Consider the following 18,456-nt stretch of genomic DNA (forward strand, 5'->3'; position numbering starts at 1 on the left):
TGAACAGGCAAGTGCACGGGCAGCCGCGCTTTCGTCCTTCCGGTGTAGCAGGCAGCAGTAGCAGCGTGTTGTTGTGAAGATGGATGACGAAGAGGAAACTTACCGACTGTGGAAGATCAGGAAGACTATCATGCAGGTGAGGAGGGTTAGGCCTAGGAGACGGCTAAGGTGTTCTACGAGGTGCTGGACGAGTATGTGAGGAAAGATCCAGAAACACATGGGCACCGCTCGCCTCAGCCTTACTTAGTCGGTTAAACCGTTTACTATAGTCTGGGCTAAACCCGTTTTAGACCGTTTTTATTGCTGTTTGTGTTTCTGTTGAGGAGATTCACCCTCTCTACTTGTACCAGAGCCATATAAAAGGTGGGGGTGTCTTTATCCCTTAATGGCACCCCAAACGTGATGCTCTCCTTTCAAAACCATATGAAGCTTGTTGCCAGAAAAGCAGCCGCAACTTTTTGTGCCACACTCCAAGGGCAGTCCGTTCAAGTGAATGTGCTGGCCCTATGCTACACGCAAAAGCGCATGCACACTGCTCCACAAAATCACGCAGCAGGAACGCTTGTTTTAGCTACGCTATAATGTGAACGTTATTCCTTAATGGCACCCCAAACGTAAAGCGATACTGCTGCAAATCGCGCCTTTCTAAAACTTATGCAGTTTGTTGTAGTTAAGGAGAAAAAGCTTTATTTTGTGCGGCAAAGTGAATGGGCGGGCCCTATGCGACCTTCCAAAACTGCTCCACAAAATCGTGCGGCAGAAAACGCTTCCTTCAGCTACGCTATGGTGTGAACAGGGCATTCAAGCAGAACTTTTTATTTTGGATAGAGTAAGGGTTATAAACCCCCCATCAGATCTCATTGCGGAGATTGCTTATCCCTTCCTTTCCTGTAACCAAACAGGAAGTGAGGAAATCCCTGCAAATTAAAAAAGTTTTTTTTTTTTGCCCGGCGCCACTGAAAACCAAGCGATCGAACACTGCCGATGACTCAGTTCTCGCAGATGCCTGAGCGGAGAGCTGCTGCCTGTCAATCGGCAGCTCTCCTCCACGCTCATTGGAGCGTTGAGCTGTAGGGTGTGGCCATCTCAGGGGCTCGCTGAGACGGGCATTAGTCCAGGCACCTGGCGGGTCCAGACTTTATTGTTGTGATGACGCGGTGCTTGGACCGATTCCATTGACGTCAACAGAGAGCGGACTTCAGTCTGCTCTCTGCTGAAAACGGGTCACAAAACGAATTGCACTCCTGTGACCCATAGAAGCCCAGCTTAGGCTGCACTTCTCCTTTAAGGGATTTCCTTGGGGACCCCCAGGTCACCAGAACTAGTGCCCCCCTTGGAAGATTTCTCCTCTATTAATTTATGAGGACAACCCAAAATTTGAGATTTTCTTTTGCTTTCAATGATCATGGTAAACAGGACAAATAGAGAGGGTGAGTCTCCCTAACGGGGCAATACAATACAAACTGACAGGGGTTCTAATACCTCTCCACTCTATCCAAGACTAAAAAAAAGTCTTGTGCATACTGCTATTTTTTTAAAACGAAAAAACCTGACGGCTCAGGTCAGAGCCGCTGTACTAACCATGTGAATGTTACTACAGCGATCTCCTCTGCTGACCTGTTGTGTTCTGATGGGGGACGGCATCTCCGCCAGAACACTCTGGTCAGGGCGCTCAGCCATTGGCTGAGAGCGCTTATAGGGAACCGATCGGCAGACATTTTTCAGTCATGCCCCATCGACAGAAGCCAGCCGAACAGCTGGCTTCTGTCAGACCGGCTGCTGTACACATGGGCCAAATGTTGGACAGTTTCTATTGAACCAGCCAATGCCACCTGACAGTCAGCCTGTGTGTAAGGGGCTTAAGTCTGGTGCTCGCAGTAAGAATATCAGCCGAATGATCGTGTGTTTTTTTTTTTTCTTTTGTTTTTTTTTGCTTGCATGGTGGTCTCGTATCAGTGGCGTTACGTACCCTTTGTTAGGGATGAGATCAGGTGTATTTAGATCCTAGTCCAGACCAATGTAAGAGAGCCCACCAGGAATCGGTCACCTGTACTGGGCTATTCATCTGTGGCCTGGGCATTTTCTGTGTAAACTGCATTCATCCAGCATGGTAAAACGCAAGTCACTGCAGTATGTGTAAATGGTCTCTTTTATTCCGGATCAGTGCTATTCCTGAACAATTTGGATGTAGTGTCATCCATCCATTGCCCCCCGTGTATGTTAGGCTTCATTTCCATGGACGTTTTTAAAGCAACCTTTTTTATAGCTTAAAAACGCCTGTCCATGTTGTTTTTTTTTGAGCTGGAGCTCAAACGCTGCGTTAGCGTTTTTGTGCGTCTGGCATTTTTACAGCTCTAAAGCTGGAGCTAGAGAACGCTCTGGTCCTGGTTTTTTTTTGCAGCTTAAAAACGGCTCAGCCATCTACAGCTCAAAAATGTCATGGTGGGCATGAGGCCATAGACTAACACGGAGAGCTGTTTTTAAGCTGCAAAAAACGCTCAGAAAAGTGGCTGTAAAAATGTCCAAGGAAATGAAGCCTTAAGCTCATTTAATTTATATGGATTGATCTATCCAAGATTTCTCCCAGTTGGTAATGGGTGACTGGATCTGCTTGGTGTTTGATCAGCCAAAGTTATGGCCAAACAGCTCCTGGCTGTCCACCCAGCACCATATAGAATTTGCTTGGACAGATGTTGTTTTCCTATGCAGGCTGTCAAATCCCTACTCCATGGTGCAGTGTCAGACAGTTTTGAGGCTGCTTTGCTTCTATTTGGATGCAGCAGGACCTTTTGAGAACTATTTGCATTGCATGTAAAGTAGATTGAGCGCTGCCTTTGCTGTGAGTTTGGTTGGAAACGGGCTGTGTTTGACAACATCACTCATGTACTGTACTTCAACCATTAGGCCAAGGTTTCATGGAAGGTTCTTCCAGAGTTTAATGGGGGTTCTTTGAGCAATTAGCAATTTCTGCCTCTAAGATAAGTTCCCACTGACACCCTTTGATCTTTTTAGCTATCTTGGGTAATTCTTCCCAATGACCACCAAGTGTAAGGATCATTCTTCCCACTGACCATTACACTAATGTATCATAAGTTGTAGATCTAGTCATTCTTGGCAGGGGTTTCCTAAGACCGGAAAGTTATTTTAAAGTGGTTCTCCATTCGCCTTTTGGTGATCTTAAGTCAGCAAGCAGCCACAAAAACTGTAGCTGCTGACTTCCACTTTACCTATGTTACTGGGTTCTTCACTGGTTTTCGGTCCCCTGCGCTGGCATCTTAACTGAGCAGCCTGCTGTGACTGCTTGCAGCTTCACAGACAGGTGTGCACTGCATCTTGTTGGGTGCCAAATGTGACAGGGGGAGGAGAAACTGCAGAACTTCCCCTTTTGGGTGAGGTTGTGCTTTAGGCTGGATTCACACTTGTGAGTTGCGTTTTTGAGCTCCGGTTTCTTTGCCAAGTTCTCAAACAGTTGTTCAGCGGTTCCTTTGCGTTTTGGCTGCGGATTTGCTGACCTGGGAGAGGGGAGGGAAGTCTCGCCGCTGTTATCATGAGGGGGAACTCTACGCCAAATAAAAAAAAAACGGCATGGGTTCCCCTCCATGAGCAAACCAGGCCCTTGGGTCTGGTATGGATTTTAACGGGAACCCCTACGCCAAAAAAACAGCGTGGGGGTCCCCCAAATATACATACTAGACCCTTATCGGAGCACACAGCCCGGCCGGTCAGGAAAGGGGGTCAGAACGAGAGAGCGCCCCCCCTCCTGAACTGTACCTCCTGAACCGCATGCCCTCAACATGGAGGGGGGGGGGGGAAATGTCAATAAAAAACTACACATGTTTTTAAAGTAATTTATTAGGCAGCTTCGGGGGTCGTCTTCCGACTCTCCGGCCTCTTCTCCCGCCCTCTGGTGCCTTCTCTGCGCTCTCCGGTGCTTTCTTCTGCTGGGCACCGCCGATATCTTCTTCCAGCTCTTTTACTAGCGGGGGCCCGGTCTTCCTCGTCTTTCTTCCCTCTTCTCTTCTTGAGATGTTGACTCGACGCTCGGGGGGGCCCCCTTAATAAAGGGGGCTCTCGGATTCTGATGAGGCCCTGTCCTCATCAACATGGGGACAGCGTGCTTTGGGGTGGGGAGCCCCCTTGCCCCAAAGCATCAATCCCCCCCCCATGTTAAGTCACTGCGGCATGGTAAGGTTCAGGAAGGGGGGGGGGGGCCTCGCTTGTCCCCACTCCGTTTCCTGACCGGCCAGGCTGCGTGCGTGGATAAGGGTCTGGTATGGATTTTGGGGCGATCCCCATGCCGTTTTTTCTGCGTAGGGGTTCCCGTTAAAATCCATACCAGACCTAAGGGCCTGGTATGCTCATGGAGGGGAACCCATGTATTTTTTTTTTTATTTACAATTTGGCGTGGAGTTCCCCCTCATGATCCCTGTTCATAGCAGAACACATGTGCGAATCAGATAGGTGCCCATAGAAGATAATGGGCCTGTGCTGCACCGCAATGCCTAGAAAATGCACACTTTTTTGGGCAATGCGAATGCATCGCACATATGTGGACCACCCTCATTAAAATCAATGTATTTTATAATGTTATGCGAATTGAATAGACTGAAGAGATTGAAGAGGAACTACATTTCAAGGCTTTAGAAGAATTTCCCAAACGTCCTGTGTGGATGAGGCCTAAATGTTAGCAGCTCCAGACAGTTTTGAGACTTCTCGGGTCAAAAAGTTAGATAAAATATTAATTTGCCACATATGTATATCAAAATTTATACATGTAATTACAGTGCGCTGACCTGTTACATGGTGTTTCTTCTCACAGTTAACCTAATCAAATTCATGTTTTGTTTTCCTTTTTCTCCTCGTCTCTGGAACCCTCAGTTATGCCATGATCGTGGATATTTAGTGACACAAGATGAATTGGATCAAACTTTGGATGAGTTTAAAGCACAGTTTGGTGATAAGCCCAGTGAGGGTCACCCCCGAAGAACAGATCTCACTGTGTTGGTTGCACACAATGATGATCCAACTGATCAGATGTTTGTATTCTTTCCTGGTAAGTTAGTCTAACATGATCTGTAGAAGAATATGTCCTTAACCACTTCATTACTGGGCACTTAAACCCCCTTCGTGCCCAGACCAATTTTCAGCTTTCAGCGCTGACGCATTTTGAATGACAATTGCGCGGTTATTCAACACTGTACCCAAATTATATTTTTATCATTTTTTTCCCCGCAAATGGAGCTTTCTTTTGGTGGTATTTGATCATCTCTGCGATTTTTATTTTTTGCGCTATAAACAAAAAAATACAGAACATTTTGAAAAAAAAACACTATTTTTTACTTTTTGTTATAATATCCCAATTAAAAAAAAAAAAAAAAATCCTCAGCTTAGGCCGATACGTATTCTTCTACATATTTTTGTTTAAAAAATTGCAATAAGAGTTTATTGATTGGTTATAGTTATAGCGCCTACAAAATAGGGGATAGATTTATGATTTATTTTTTACTAGTAATGGCGGCGATCTGCGTTTTTTTTTTTTTTTTTTTTAAACTATATAGCCTAAAAATGTAAATGGATATATTCCCTATAATTTATATTGTGAATTTTTTATTTTCAGAGGAGCCAAAGGTTGGCATAAAGACCATAAAAATGTACTGTCAGCGGATGCAGGAGGAAAATATCACCCGAGCTATCATAGTTGTGCAGCAAGGAATGACCCCATCTGCCAAGCAGGTAACTGTCTAATATAAAATATTTTATTTAGATTTAAAATGTATATACTTCACTATGCTCCTAGCAAAGTAAGTGTGTGTGTTCGATCTCTCCCTCTCTCTTCCCTAATGTTGTATTTTGTGAGTGATTTTCTTTAACACAGCTTTATAGATAGTAGTAGCTTTTCCCATTGTAGGCAAACTGTAGGTTTACAAAAAATAGGGGATAGATTTTTTTTTTATTATTGGTAATGGCAGCGATCAATGAGTGTGTGTGTGTGGGGGTTTTTTTTGTTTTTTTTTCGGGACTGCGGCGGCCAGATCGGACACCTAACTGACATTTTTGACACTTTGGGGAACTAGTAATCGGTGCTAAAAATATGCACGGTTATTGTACTAATGACACTGGCAGGGAAGGGGTTAACAGGGGCACTCAAGGGGTTAAATGTGTCCCCTAACTATGTGTGTGTGTGTGTGTGTGTGTGGGGGGGGGGGGGGGGGGGGCTCACTGGCGCAACACACATATATAGCATAGCAGAAAGACAGGATCTGTGTGATCTCCCCTGTCAGAACGGAGATTTGCCTTGTTTACACAGGCAGATTCCTGTTCTGTCACTGCAGGGGAACGATTACGGGTGTCCGGCGAACAGAGTCCACCAGACCCGCTCATTGGCTCTTCCACTGGCCAATGGGAGTGTGCGCACGCTCACAGATGGCTGCATGCGAGCCCAAAGTACACCTACGGCGACTTGCGCAGCCAAACCAACCTGCCGCAGTATAACTCTGATGGCTGGTCAACAAGTGGTTAAGGTCTGCTAGTTTGTTTAATGTTTGAGATTTGGTAATAAAAATGATTTATGGCAATTTGATTCATGCTTTTTTGTAGTCACTGGTGGATATGGCTCCCAAGTACATCCTGGAACAGTTTCTGCAGCAGGAGCTTCTGATTAACATCACAGAACATGAGGTAAGTTGCACAATACGGTTCATGCTTTTGCACCCTTCCTTGTTTTCTTTTGAAATTATGGTTTATTAATTCTATCCATGTGCATGAAGAATTACACTTCATTGTTTGTGCTTTTTTTTATTTTATTTATTATTATTATTATTATTATTATTATTATTATTATTATTATTATTATTACACGCTTGCATGAAAAGAGTTTGGTTTAAAGGGGTTGTAAAGGTACAATTTTTTTTTTATTTTTTTTTTTTTATTTTTTTTTTTTCCTAAATAGCTTCCTTTACTTTAGTGTAGTCCTCCTTCACTTGCCTCATCCTTCCATTTTGCTTTTAAATGTCCTTATTTCTTCTGAGAAATCCTCACTTCCTGTTCTTCTGTCTGTAACTACACACAGTAATGCAAGGCTTTCTCCCTGGTGTGGAGTGTCGTGCTCACCCCCTCCCTTGGACTACAGGAGAGTCAGGACGCCAACTAACACACAGCTCCTTTCTCTATCTGCAACATAGAGAGCGTCCTGATTCTCCTGTAGTCCAAGGGAGGGGGCGAGCATGACACTCCACACCAGGGAGAAAGCCTTGCATTACTGTGTGGAGTTACAGACAGAAGAACAGGGGGAATTGTTACTCTACAAATAAAATGAAATTTTTGTTCTTGCAGTATAATCCATTATAGAATTGTTTAGGTGTACAGTTTACAGAGAATTTTATCCAGGACCTTGCTCCAACTTTGATGGGTATATTTTAGTATGCATGAGCCTTAATTATCGCACAGCATAAGATTTGCAATTTTTTATTCATTTATTTCCCCCTCTGATCAGAATACCTAGGTTGAAGCTTGGCAAGCTTTATAATCCTATCTTGATTGTCTTAACTTCATTTTTTTTTTTTTTTCCAGCTGGTACCTGAACACGTGGTGATGACCAAAGATGAAGTGACAGAACTACTGGCAAGATAGTATCCTTTTGTGGTGTACCTTTTTGTAGATAACATGCAAATGTTTCTCAAACTGATCAGTTATCTTGAATTCATAATTCAATCCATAACCTTTGGTAAGCAAAGGTTGGCTTTGAGTATATACAATATTTACATTTTATAATGAAGTAAAGTCTTGTTTGACCAATTGTGAAAGAATTACAATGCAATCCCTGAGAAAAAAAAATAAAAACCTTGTAATAAGAATTGCCGATGATGGCAGTGGTTTTGGACAACATAGACTATAAAAAGCCCCTCAACAATTTGGCAATATACAGCGGGTAAAATAAGTATTGAACATGGGTTATCTTCTAGGTAAATATTTTTCTAAAAGTGCTTTCTAATTACTGATAGATTTCAACTGGTGTCTTGGCTTTCAATGCCTTTTTTTGCACCTCCCTTTCTTCACGTGCTCAATACCTTATTCTTTTTTTTTTTTTTTTATTCTTTTTTTTTACACATAACTATATTTCTGAACTTATTATATTTAGCTAGAAAAATGGTGACGTGTTCAATACTTATTTTACCTGCTGTATGATTTTGGATAAAGATCGGACAGAGAAATTTCAGTGACAGCTGAGCTCGTCGTATGTGACCTTAATTGTAATTACAAAAACAAGTGGCAAAAAACATTTTCCACCTGTTTTTTTAATGGTCCTTTATCACTTACCTACAGTATAAAACCCTCCGTAAGGACAAGCCCTGGCTGTTGAGTTTCTAAGTTTGAGGGGAAAAATGGGTAACTACCCCCCCCCCCCCCCTCCACTTCCTCCTTCCGCCCAGGGCCCGCGTCTCGCCTCAGGCGGCCCCTCCCTCTAGGCGATCTCCTGGGACACGTGACCCGTGATCGCCTGTCCAGTCCTAGTGCACAGCGCAAATCGCGCATGCATGGCCATGAAGCCGAAAGCTGTCACGGTTGGGTGCCCACAGTCTGAATGGATGCGCCGGGGGGAGAGGAGCGACGCATCGCTGGACGAAACAGGCAAGTGTCTGTTTATGAAAAGTCAGCAGCTACACTTTTTGTAGCTGCTGACTTTTAATAAACATAAAAAGGCTGGAACTCGGATTTTAAATTTGTCAGGTTTCATTAGGCCAGTGCAATTTTTAGGTTTTCATGGGTTACCTTGGATGTAAGGGCCTTGTATTCAGTTATTCGATTGCACAACAAGGCACTTGTAGCCCTGAAGTACCACTGGAAAGCTGTATGCATGCATTGCGCCCTGTACTACTGCAGCATACTGCAAAATAGACAGGCAAGTTGATTTGATTGCAAAAGAGACACTGCATGTCTCTTCTGCTATAATAGGCCTGCCTGTTTATAATTTCGAAGTGGTATTGATGGTTACATCGAAGGCTGGGTTCACACTTCTGCGATGTTGGCCATGGCATGTGATTCGCACTGCTAAGCAGATCACATGTGATGTCTGTGCGATCCGAATTCAGCCATACAGATTTGCCCCCACTGGAATCGGATTGCAAGGGTGTTCACACCTATGTGATCTGATTTCTGCACCATTTGACAGTTCGCAAAATGCAAACCGATCTGGGGGTGTCATTAACTTTCTATTGATACCGGCAACGGTTTGCATATGGCAGTGTGAACAGTCTGTGAGTTCTGTGTGATGCGGTAACCAGCACTGGAATCTCGCTGAATCCCGCATCGCGCTAGTGTAAACCAAGCTTAACGCCAACACTTTCTGTTTTTTTGTTTGCTGTATGTGTGAATTCCCTTTATTTCCTGTATACAGACACAACAGTGAGATGAGATCAAATTAAGGAATATTCCCTCTTGGATAGAAGTTATCAGCAGAATTGTCTCTATTAACGATTACCCATTCTAATCCACTTCCAGTTACAACTAAATTCTAGATTTTATCCTGTTTTCAGCCTTTTGTAACAATGACCACCAGGAAAAAATAAACGGTGGGTTTAACACACAACCCCCCCCCTCTAAAATGGGAGAAAATGTGGACACTTTAAAGTAGAACTTCACTCTCTCAATCAACAGTGACTATTTTAAATCTTTATGCTGCTCACATTAGAAAAAAGGATAGGAAAGTATATCCTATTTACTTGTTTTAAATGTGTCAACTAAGCACACCCTCCTGCCTGCATGCTAGAGCAGATGGATTCCAGGAAGTAAGTGCTACACAAATCATCTGCCCTTATTAAAAATGCTAGGGTTTTTTTTTTTTTTTTTCAAAGTGATTTCTGTACAAAATAAAGCATGGAGACATGGGTGGATGGGGGTTGTTTTTGAATATTAAAAATGAATTAAATGCCATTTTTGTAGTGCTCAGATGCAGTGTAGTTCCACTTTTAAGCTTGGAACATGTATCTTTTGTTGCCTTGGTTCTGTACGTACCTTAACTATCTATTCAGTAAATTACGAGAATCCCAACTCCCTCGTATTCAGGCGGGAGACCCAGTGGCAAGATATTTTGGTTTAAAGAGAGGCCAGGTAGGTTCTGTGTTTGTCAGTAAGTTTAAACGATTAATCAAGTCAGCAATATCGACTATTAAAGTAATTAATTTATAGCTACGGTACCGGATGCCTGCGCTCCCTGATCGCTCGGGAGAAAAGTAATCCAGCAGTTCGTTTTATTTTTGCCAGCTTCAGAATCGCTAGCTATATCTTTAATTGTTGCAACAATGACCAAGCTATCACTCTGGCAATCCAGCACACCGTTAATTGTACCCCGATACACCTTGCCAACGTATGTAAATTGCAGTGTATCCTAATTCACAGTAACACTATTGTGCATCATTTTGCACTGTGCACCATGAATCCAGACTCATTTGAGAGTCTTAGAGTAACTTTGTTGGTGGGGGAAGTAGCTACACAGCAGCATTTCCACATTGGATATTATGTGCCCATGGATGAATGTTTGAAACTTTTAGCGCTTGTGGTTCCACACGTTGCTCTAAGCATACATACTGCTAGGTCCACTGCTCAGTTCTGACTGGCCACAGCAGCTGTCACACTCTCATTAGGTTGGTTAGGCTGTGGAGCTCAACGGTGCATCTGTGCCCTCCAGCTAAACTCCGGAGTCTCCTGCATCAGTGTGCATGAAGCCTTGGTACAACACTTCATGCACACATGTGGTTTATTGGTGTGACTATGGCCTAAATATTTGTCTTCATATGTAGGACCATTGCACTTTATATGTCGGCTTAGAATAGAATGTAAAACAATTCACATTTTGTATGCCCACTGTGGGATACAGAGGACCACCAGAATTCTGTACATCTCTGCCCTGCAGACAGGAGGAAGAATGGAAAAACAGGTCAGGGTGTACTGATCCCACAGATCACCAGCGTATCCACTGCTTTAACTATAGAGGATACCTGTACCCAATCATGTCTGGTTTGTTTTGAACCTTGAGGAGGTCCACCTTTTTGTAGTCCTGTTCCCCAGCTAGTGATGTCATAACGTTGCTTCCAGCATCCCTGTGTCGGATGACTGGGGACCATCTGGTCCACAGCCAGCTCTATGGTAAACCGGTAGTGCCATTGGATCTCCTGACTCACCGATCAAATGAGAGGCATCGGAGAGCCGGGGATGTCCCCTCCTGCTGCCTGTAAAGGATGGCTTTTACAACACACGGAATCGCTGACTGAAAAAAAGATATCTGGAAGATGCCTGTAGCTGTAGGCATCATGCAGATATATTCACTCAAAAGTTCAGGATGTCATATGTTGTTCATTCAGGAGGAAGTGGTAGTTAAGGTGTATTTTTATCCCCAAAAAAATTGCATTTGAAAAAACGCTAATATAATGTTTAGGGATTCTAAGCAATCTTCTAGCAAAAAAAGATTTGTAAACAAAGTGTCAGAATGTGCCTGGTCTTAAAGTGGTTAAGGGATGTCTTTCCAAATGAAAATCAACATAAAAAAAAAAAAATCCTTCTATACTCTATACCAAAGCTGGTCAGAAATGTACTTCCTGGTGCTTGTGGGAGTGATTAGATTTCTCATATCGCCTTTCAGGACAACCTTGGAGAGAGCGCAGCTCCGCCCACTTTTTAGGAAACACATGATCCTTTAAGATCCCTCCTCTTCCACCATGGCCTCAGTTATTGTGTTTCCTCCGCCATGGTGGAAGCATCATAGGGAACCAGGGAGCTGCGCTCTCTCCAAGGCGGAGGGGTTGTTGGCTTACCTTCTTCTTTTGTTTAGTGCAGTGACCATCCCGGCCCCCCTCCACGGGGAGGGGGCGTTCAGGAGTCCCCAGACGCTCCGGCTCAGTGGAGCATTCGGCTTCCCAGGAGGCGGCGGCGTGTGCCCGGGTGCTGCGGTAGGGCCTGGTGGCCGAGCGGTAACCGCCGCAGGTCGGCGTTGTTCAGCATTTCAGCTCCGGGTCCCGGCCGGCGAGTGCGTCGCGCACGGTGACGCTGCTTCCTGGTGGGGGCGTGGCGCAGTGGTTCTCGACGCCTGGAACGCAGCGTCTGTGGGGCAGGTCAGGTGACCGGCGCTTCCGTTTCCGGCCCCCGATGATGACGCGGGACGCCGGGAAAATTAAAAAAACTGAGCTTTCCAGCTACTATCTTGCTGCGCTCTACAATGGAGAGACAGACAGCACCAGCGGAAACAGGCGCTGCAAGCACCGGTCAGGCCCAGGTAAGAGGGGTACACTGGTGCCTTTTATTCTTACTTTGTGTGGGCCTATTTGTGGTTTATTTATTGTCCTCCCTGAGGGAGCCTGTGGTTACCAGACCAAGTTAATGTCCTTGGTCTGCATAGCTGTAAGGGGTAGTGGCACTTATTTCCAGACCCCTTGTTTGTTTCTGGTGGAGGCAGCACTGGGTGTTTAAAAAAAAAAAAAAAAAGATGGTAACTTTTGGTTTGTCATCTCGTTGCAGGAAAAATCTGCAGGCAAAACCAAACACTTGGATGCACCAAGGAAATGCCCATCTTGCAGGAATCCTTTAAGGGATTCGTGGCAAAAACCCATGTGCAGATCCTGTATTAAAAATTTGGTGGAAAAAGAATGGAAAGACCCTGAACGGGCTCCTTTTTTTTCCCAAGACCCTTAAAAGAAGGTTTCCATTTGAAGAAAGTGATTCTGAAGTATGGAACAAAAAACCTAAAGTAGACGCCGCTTTCTCGCAAGTATCGCGTCATACAGATCTGGCTTTTGAGGACATGGGGGTTTTAAAAGACCCGATGGATAAGAGAGCTGATTCCCTCCTAAAGAAGGCCTGGGATTCCGCTTCAACCAGCCTGAAGCCAGCTATGGCCGCCACAGTTGTTGCACGCAATCTGCAGTGCTGGGTTGAAAAATTACAAAGTCATGTAGAGGCAGGCACCCCAAGGAAGGATCTGTTGGAGTCCTTTCCCTTAATTTTGAAAGCCATCAAATATATGGCAGATGCATCTGCGGAGTCCATTAAAATGGCTGCAAGGTCAGCAGCCTTGGTAAACTCTGTCAGGCGAGCGGTATGGTTGAAAACCTGGTCGGGACTATACACCCTCTAAGGTTAAACTTTGCGGTTTACCTTTCTCAGGGGACCTTTTGTTCGGTCAAGACTTGGAAAAGGTACTTGACAGAACGGCGGATAAGAAAAAGGCTTTTCCCCCTAAAAAGGGTCAGAACCCCAAAAATTTTCGTCCTTTTCAGCAATCCCAGAAGAAAAAGGAAGAAAATAAAAGAGGTTGGGGGTCCCAAAGAGGTAGAGGTGGAGGAGGTATCCTTTTCAAAAACCCCTCAGATCAGGCTACCAAAAGTAAGTGACGATCTGCTTCCGGTAGGAGGAAGGTTGTCTGCCTTTCTCCTACAGTGGAAGCAGATGCCCATAAGCCCCTTTGTGGAAAGAATCATCACGGAAGGGTACAGTCTGGAATTTTCAGAGTGTCCCCCGAGAAGGTTCTATATAACAGCCCTTCCCCGGGACAAAGAAAAAGCTTCTGCAATGACTATCCTACTTCAGGATCTGATGAGTCAGGGAGTTGTAGTTCAGGTCCCAAAACATCAGGAGGGCCAGGGCTTCTATTCCCATATTTTTTTGGTAAAGAAGCCCTCGGGAAAGTTTCGCCTGATCCTAAACTTGAAGGTCTTAAACAAGTCGATCAGATACAAACATTTCCGTATGGATACCATTTACTCCATAGTAAAATTGCTGACCCCCGGTTGTTTCATGGCATCCCTAGACCTCAGGGATGCCTATTTACACGTCCCGATTGCCCAAGCTTCCCAGCAGTTTCTCAGACTGGCAGTGAACCTGGGGTCCAGGGTATGGCATCTTCAATTCAGGGCCCTCCCCTTCGGGCTTTCCTCCTCCCCCAGGATCTTCACGAAGATCATGGCAGAGGCCTTGGAACCACTGAAGCTGAAGGGGATTTCGGTTGTCCCATACTTGGACGACCTGCTGTTCTTCGCGGACTCTCGGGATCAAGTTGCGACGAACCTTCTGGTGTCGCAGGTTCATCTCGGAGGTTTAGGTTGGTTACTAAACCGCGAGAAATCAAATCTGGTACCCTCCCAAGAGACAAGGTTTCTGGGGTATACCATAGATTCAATCCTTCAGAAGGTCTTCTTACCCCAGGAGAAGATAGAGAAGGTTCTGGGTGCTGTAGCTCAGGTCCAGACAAACCTAGAGGTGTCAGTCAGGACAACAATGGCAGTCCTAGGGCTACTCACAGCCTCAATCCCGGCAGTTCCATGGGCGAGGTTACACTCTCGTCCTCTCCAGATGAGCATTCTTCAATCCTGGTCACACCAGGAGTCACTAGAGAAACGTATCAGATTGACATCAAAAGTAAAAAGAGCACTCTGGTGGTGGAGAAATCCTGTCAATCTAACCAAGGGTCTTCCCTGGGTCTTTCCGGTAGAGAAGCGCCTAACAGACGCGAGTTCCTGGGGTTGGGGAGCCCATCTAGAGGGACAGACTGCTCAAGGCACCTGGTCCAAACCAGAAGCCAGAAGGTCTTCAAACTGGAGAGAACTAAAAGCTATATTCCTGGGGCTCCAGGCCTTTCATCAGTTAGTGAAGGGTTGCCATGTGCAGGTCCTTTCGGACAACACCACAGCAGTGGCGTACGTCCTCAAGCAGGGGGGAACCAGAAGCAGAGGTCTTATGCAGTTGACCAACCATCTGCTGTCTTGGGCAGAGCTAAATCTAGCATCCCTGTCAGCGGTACACCTAAAAGGGTCTCAAAACCTGTTAGCGGACCTACTAAGCAGGAGGTGCATACTGGAGGCAGAATGGAGCCTAAACACAGAGGTGTTCATGGCAATCACTCAGGAATGGGGTCAGCCACAGATAGATCTGTTCGCCAACCAACAGAATGCGAAAGTACGGAGATTCTTCTCCCTTCACAGAGAGGACAAGGCAGCAGCCATAGACGCCCTGGCCCAGCAGTGGCACTACCAGCTGTGCTACGCCTTCCCCCCTTTCACGCTAATACCACTAGTCCTAAGAAAGTTCAGGGAAGAAAAGGCCAGTCTGATCTTAATCACTCCCTACTGGCCAAAAAGACCATGGTTTGCATCACTTCAGAATTTAGCCACAAAACCACCGTGGAAGCTACCATTCAGGAAAGACCTACTGTCCCAAGGTCCTGTGAACCATCCGGAAGTGGAACGTTTACAGTTGACAGCCTGGTTTCTGAAGAAGACCTTTTAAGATCAAAGGGACTCTCTGATAGAGTGATAACAACACTACTAGACAGCAGGAAAAGTGTAACCAGAGCAATTTACCTCAAGGTCTGGAGAAAATTCAATTCTTGGTGTTCGTCCAAAGAACTCCAGGTTAATAGCGTCATTTCAGTTGTGGAATTCCTCCATGCAGGTATGGAGAAAGGGTTAGCAATTAGCACCCTAAGGACGCAAGTAGCAGCTCTTTCGGTTTACTTAGAAAGAACTTTATCTAAGGAACATTTAGTTTCAAGATTTTTTAAGGCACTGGGTCGAAGTAGGCCGGTAGCCTTTAAATCCTTTCCCAGTTGGGATTTATCAATCGTCTTACAGGGTCTCACGGGGGCTCAGTTTGAACCCTTAGAGAATATTTCTTTAAAGAATTTAGTACTAAAAACAATTTTTTTGGTGGCCATCACGACCGCAAGAAGGGTCAGCGAAATCCAAGCTTTGGCAGTTACAGAGCCTTATTTAAGAATTTTTCCAGACAGGATAATTCTTCGGACAGATCCAGCCTTTCTTCCTAAAGTCTCATCAACCTTTCACAGGTCTCAGGAAATAATCCTTCCTACTTTTTGTTCAGCTCCCTCTAATGCAGGGGAACAAACCTTTCATACTCTCGACGTAAGAAGATGTGTACTTCAATACCTCTCGGTCACCAAGGAATTCAGGAAGTCAAACGCCTTGTTTATAATATTCTCAGGAGCAAGGAAAGGAGAAAAGGCTTCCAAAAGCACATTGGGTAGATGGCTCAAACAAGCCATCGTAGAGAGTTACCAAGCCAAAGGAGAGGTGCCTCCTATGGGAATCACGGCCCATTCAACAAGGTCTACGGCAGTTTCCTGGGCCGAAAGGGCCGGTGCTACGCCTGACCAGATCTGCAAGGCAGCTACATGGTCCAGCTATTCGACCTTTTTGCGGCACTACAGGCTAGACTTACTGTCCGCTGCGGAGCAAGCCTTCGGCAGGAAGGTTCTGCAAGTAGTGGTCCCACCCTAGGGTAAGTTACTCGGTTATCCTCTCCAAGGTTGTCCTGAAAGGCGATATGAGAAAGGCCTAGTTAGACTTACCGGTGACGGTATTTCTAAGAGCCTTTCAGGACAACCGCTATTTTCCCTCCCTAAGTATTTGAATAGGAGTATGTTTTAAATGTCTATCATGGTTTGTTGTGGTTCTTCTGTGCTTTGTTTTCCAGTTGTCGGAGACCACAATAACTGAGGCCATGGTGGAAGAGGAGGGATCTTAAAGGATCATGTGTTTCCTAAAAAGTGGGCGGAGCTGCGCTCTCTCCAAGGTTGTCCTGAAAGGCTCTTAGAAATACTGTCACCGGTAAGTCTAACTAGGCCTTTTTGAGTGGCAGCAAAGGGGTTTAGGTTGAACTCCACCCTTATCTTTAGTCTTGCACAATTGTACAGACTCCTCTCCTGTACTGTATTTACTTTGTTTTTACTTTGGGCTGCGCACTACTTCAACCTTACTGTTGCTGGCCCACCTCCTATAATTACTGGATTTTAGTTCTTTCAGTCATGGAGTGTCAGCCTCACATGTAGGTGTTGCCTAGGCTGGTGCACAAGTAAATTCTGTCTGCCAAGGAATGCCCACTGCTTGACTGTTACCCACCCATCTAGGCAATTTTAAACCACATAAAGTTTGGCTGGGGGTGGGTGGATGAACATGCCCTTCGCCATTCAGAGGAAGCCTTTAATTCAGAAAATTCCAGGCTTCCTGTTACTGGCTGACCAACACTTAGCCTGCCCTTTGTTCTAAGAACAGGATAGGAAGTCCCTGTCCTGCAACATAGCGTTGATGCTACATCGTTTATACAGCACACCTTTTCTGAAAGGAAATCGGTTGTTTGGCCCAATATTCAAAGTTCAGTTAAGCCTGGAGTTAGACTTTAACCACTTCCCGCTGGGAGGACATCCTCCGGTTTCAGTGGTTTTACAGGAATGATGCTTTCAGGCATTATTCTGGTATGTACGTTTTCAGTCAGTGATTTCCTAACATGCAAAAGTTATCCAACTGGCTGTTTAGCCACTCGCTCACTTCTGCGGATGGCGGACTCTATTGTATGATCACGGTGCTGGTGATTGGCTGCCCTAACATTCTCCCCCCCCCTCTGTAATCCTGGGAATCGTGAGTGGTGAGTTATGTCATCACTTCCGGTTCCGCCTCTTTGCTTTTTTGGTCACTGGTGACCAGGTAAACGACCGATCAGACTGATCTGTGTCTGATTGGCTGCATGGGAGTTTCATGATCATCTCTTGTGGTCTCAATAAATTTGATCTAAAAAAAAGTGTAAAAAAAAAAAAAAAAAAGTAAACACATGCAAGATATATTGTCGTGCATGTCGGAGCAATTCCATTCTACGGGCAGACACAATTTTAAAGCATGATATAATCCGTATCCATTTACTTGGTGTAACATGTTTTAACAATATACCAAAAAATTGGGCTAACTTTAGTGTGTTTTTTCTTTTTCCCCCCAAAAATATCTCGTTTTGAAAAACTGCTGCGGAAATACCACGTGACATAAAAATATGCAACACCCACCATTTTATTTTATTCTATAGAGCCTCTGCAAAAAAGTGTGTGTGTATAAATAAATATATTTTGTTGAACACCTTTTAATGCCTTGCTGCAGTTGGGAAAACTGACCTAAAAAAAATCTCATTGCAAGTTGCTTTTTGTCACATTGTGTGGTATAGAACATAGAATTGTTGTACACTTAAATTCTTTTGCTTGATCTTCCATAGGTGGTAAAGATTATTCGTCCTAGTGAGACTGCTGGTCGTTACATTACATACCGATTGGTCCAATGAGGTGTGTTTTTACCCTGGGAAAACAAACTTCTGAAGAAGTGCAGTGTTTGAAGATGGAGGCAAACCAGAGCTAGCCAGCAGAAGAGACTCCAAGAACATGTACTCGGATCATGAAAAGTGTGAGATAAACTCTTGGCACTTAAATGACAGCACTTCTGTAAGTTGCTCAGTTAGCAGGCCCCTCTATTTTTTATATTGGGAAAAATAAACATTGCATACTCTGACGGAACAATAACATTTAGGAGTATAATTTTGTATTTAACATTTCTTTCTGTAAATGGGGCAGGTGACATGTATTTAGCTTTTATAAAGTGGTTTTCATGCCTAGTACCCAATAAATGGAAAGCAAATAAG

At 44.6% G+C, this 18,456-nt stretch overlaps 1 protein-coding gene across 1 annotated transcript; it reads left to right on the top strand.

Moving 5' to 3' along the window:
- The first annotated feature begins 11 nt into the window (after window positions 1-11).
- On the top strand, window positions 12-18,455 carry POLR2E (RNA polymerase II, I and III subunit E). The gene is made up of 7 exons (XM_040324007.1): window positions 12-136; window positions 4,879-5,053; window positions 5,618-5,733; window positions 6,598-6,678; window positions 7,570-7,628; window positions 10,029-10,107; window positions 18,037-18,455. The coding sequence occupies exons 1-7, from the start codon at window positions 80-82 to the stop codon at window positions 18,100-18,102; spliced, it is 633 nt and encodes a 210-aa protein (XP_040179941.1). The 5' UTR covers window positions 12-79; the 3' UTR covers window positions 18,103-18,455.
- The last annotated feature ends 1 nt before the right edge of the window (window position 18,456 follows it).

The sequence above is a fragment of the Rana temporaria genome, chromosome 1 (assembly GCF_905171775.1).
Source record: "Rana temporaria chromosome 1, aRanTem1.1, whole genome shotgun sequence".
NCBI lineage: Eukaryota > Metazoa > Chordata > Amphibia > Anura > Ranidae > Rana > Rana temporaria.

Bases quoted from the DNA above. Each gene is read 5' to 3' on its own strand.
- POLR2E (XM_040324007.1), top strand. From the start codon at position 80: ATGGATGACGAAGAGGAAACTTACCGACTGTGGAAGATCAGGAAGACT. The intron at 137-4,878 runs GTGAGGAGGGTT...TGGAACCCTCAG, and splicing joins TCAGGAAGACTATCATGCAG to TTATGCCATGATCGTGGATA. The intron at 7,629-10,028 runs GTATCCTTTTGT...CTATCTATTCAG, and splicing joins ACAGAACTACTGGCAAGATA to TAAATTACGAGAATCCCAAC.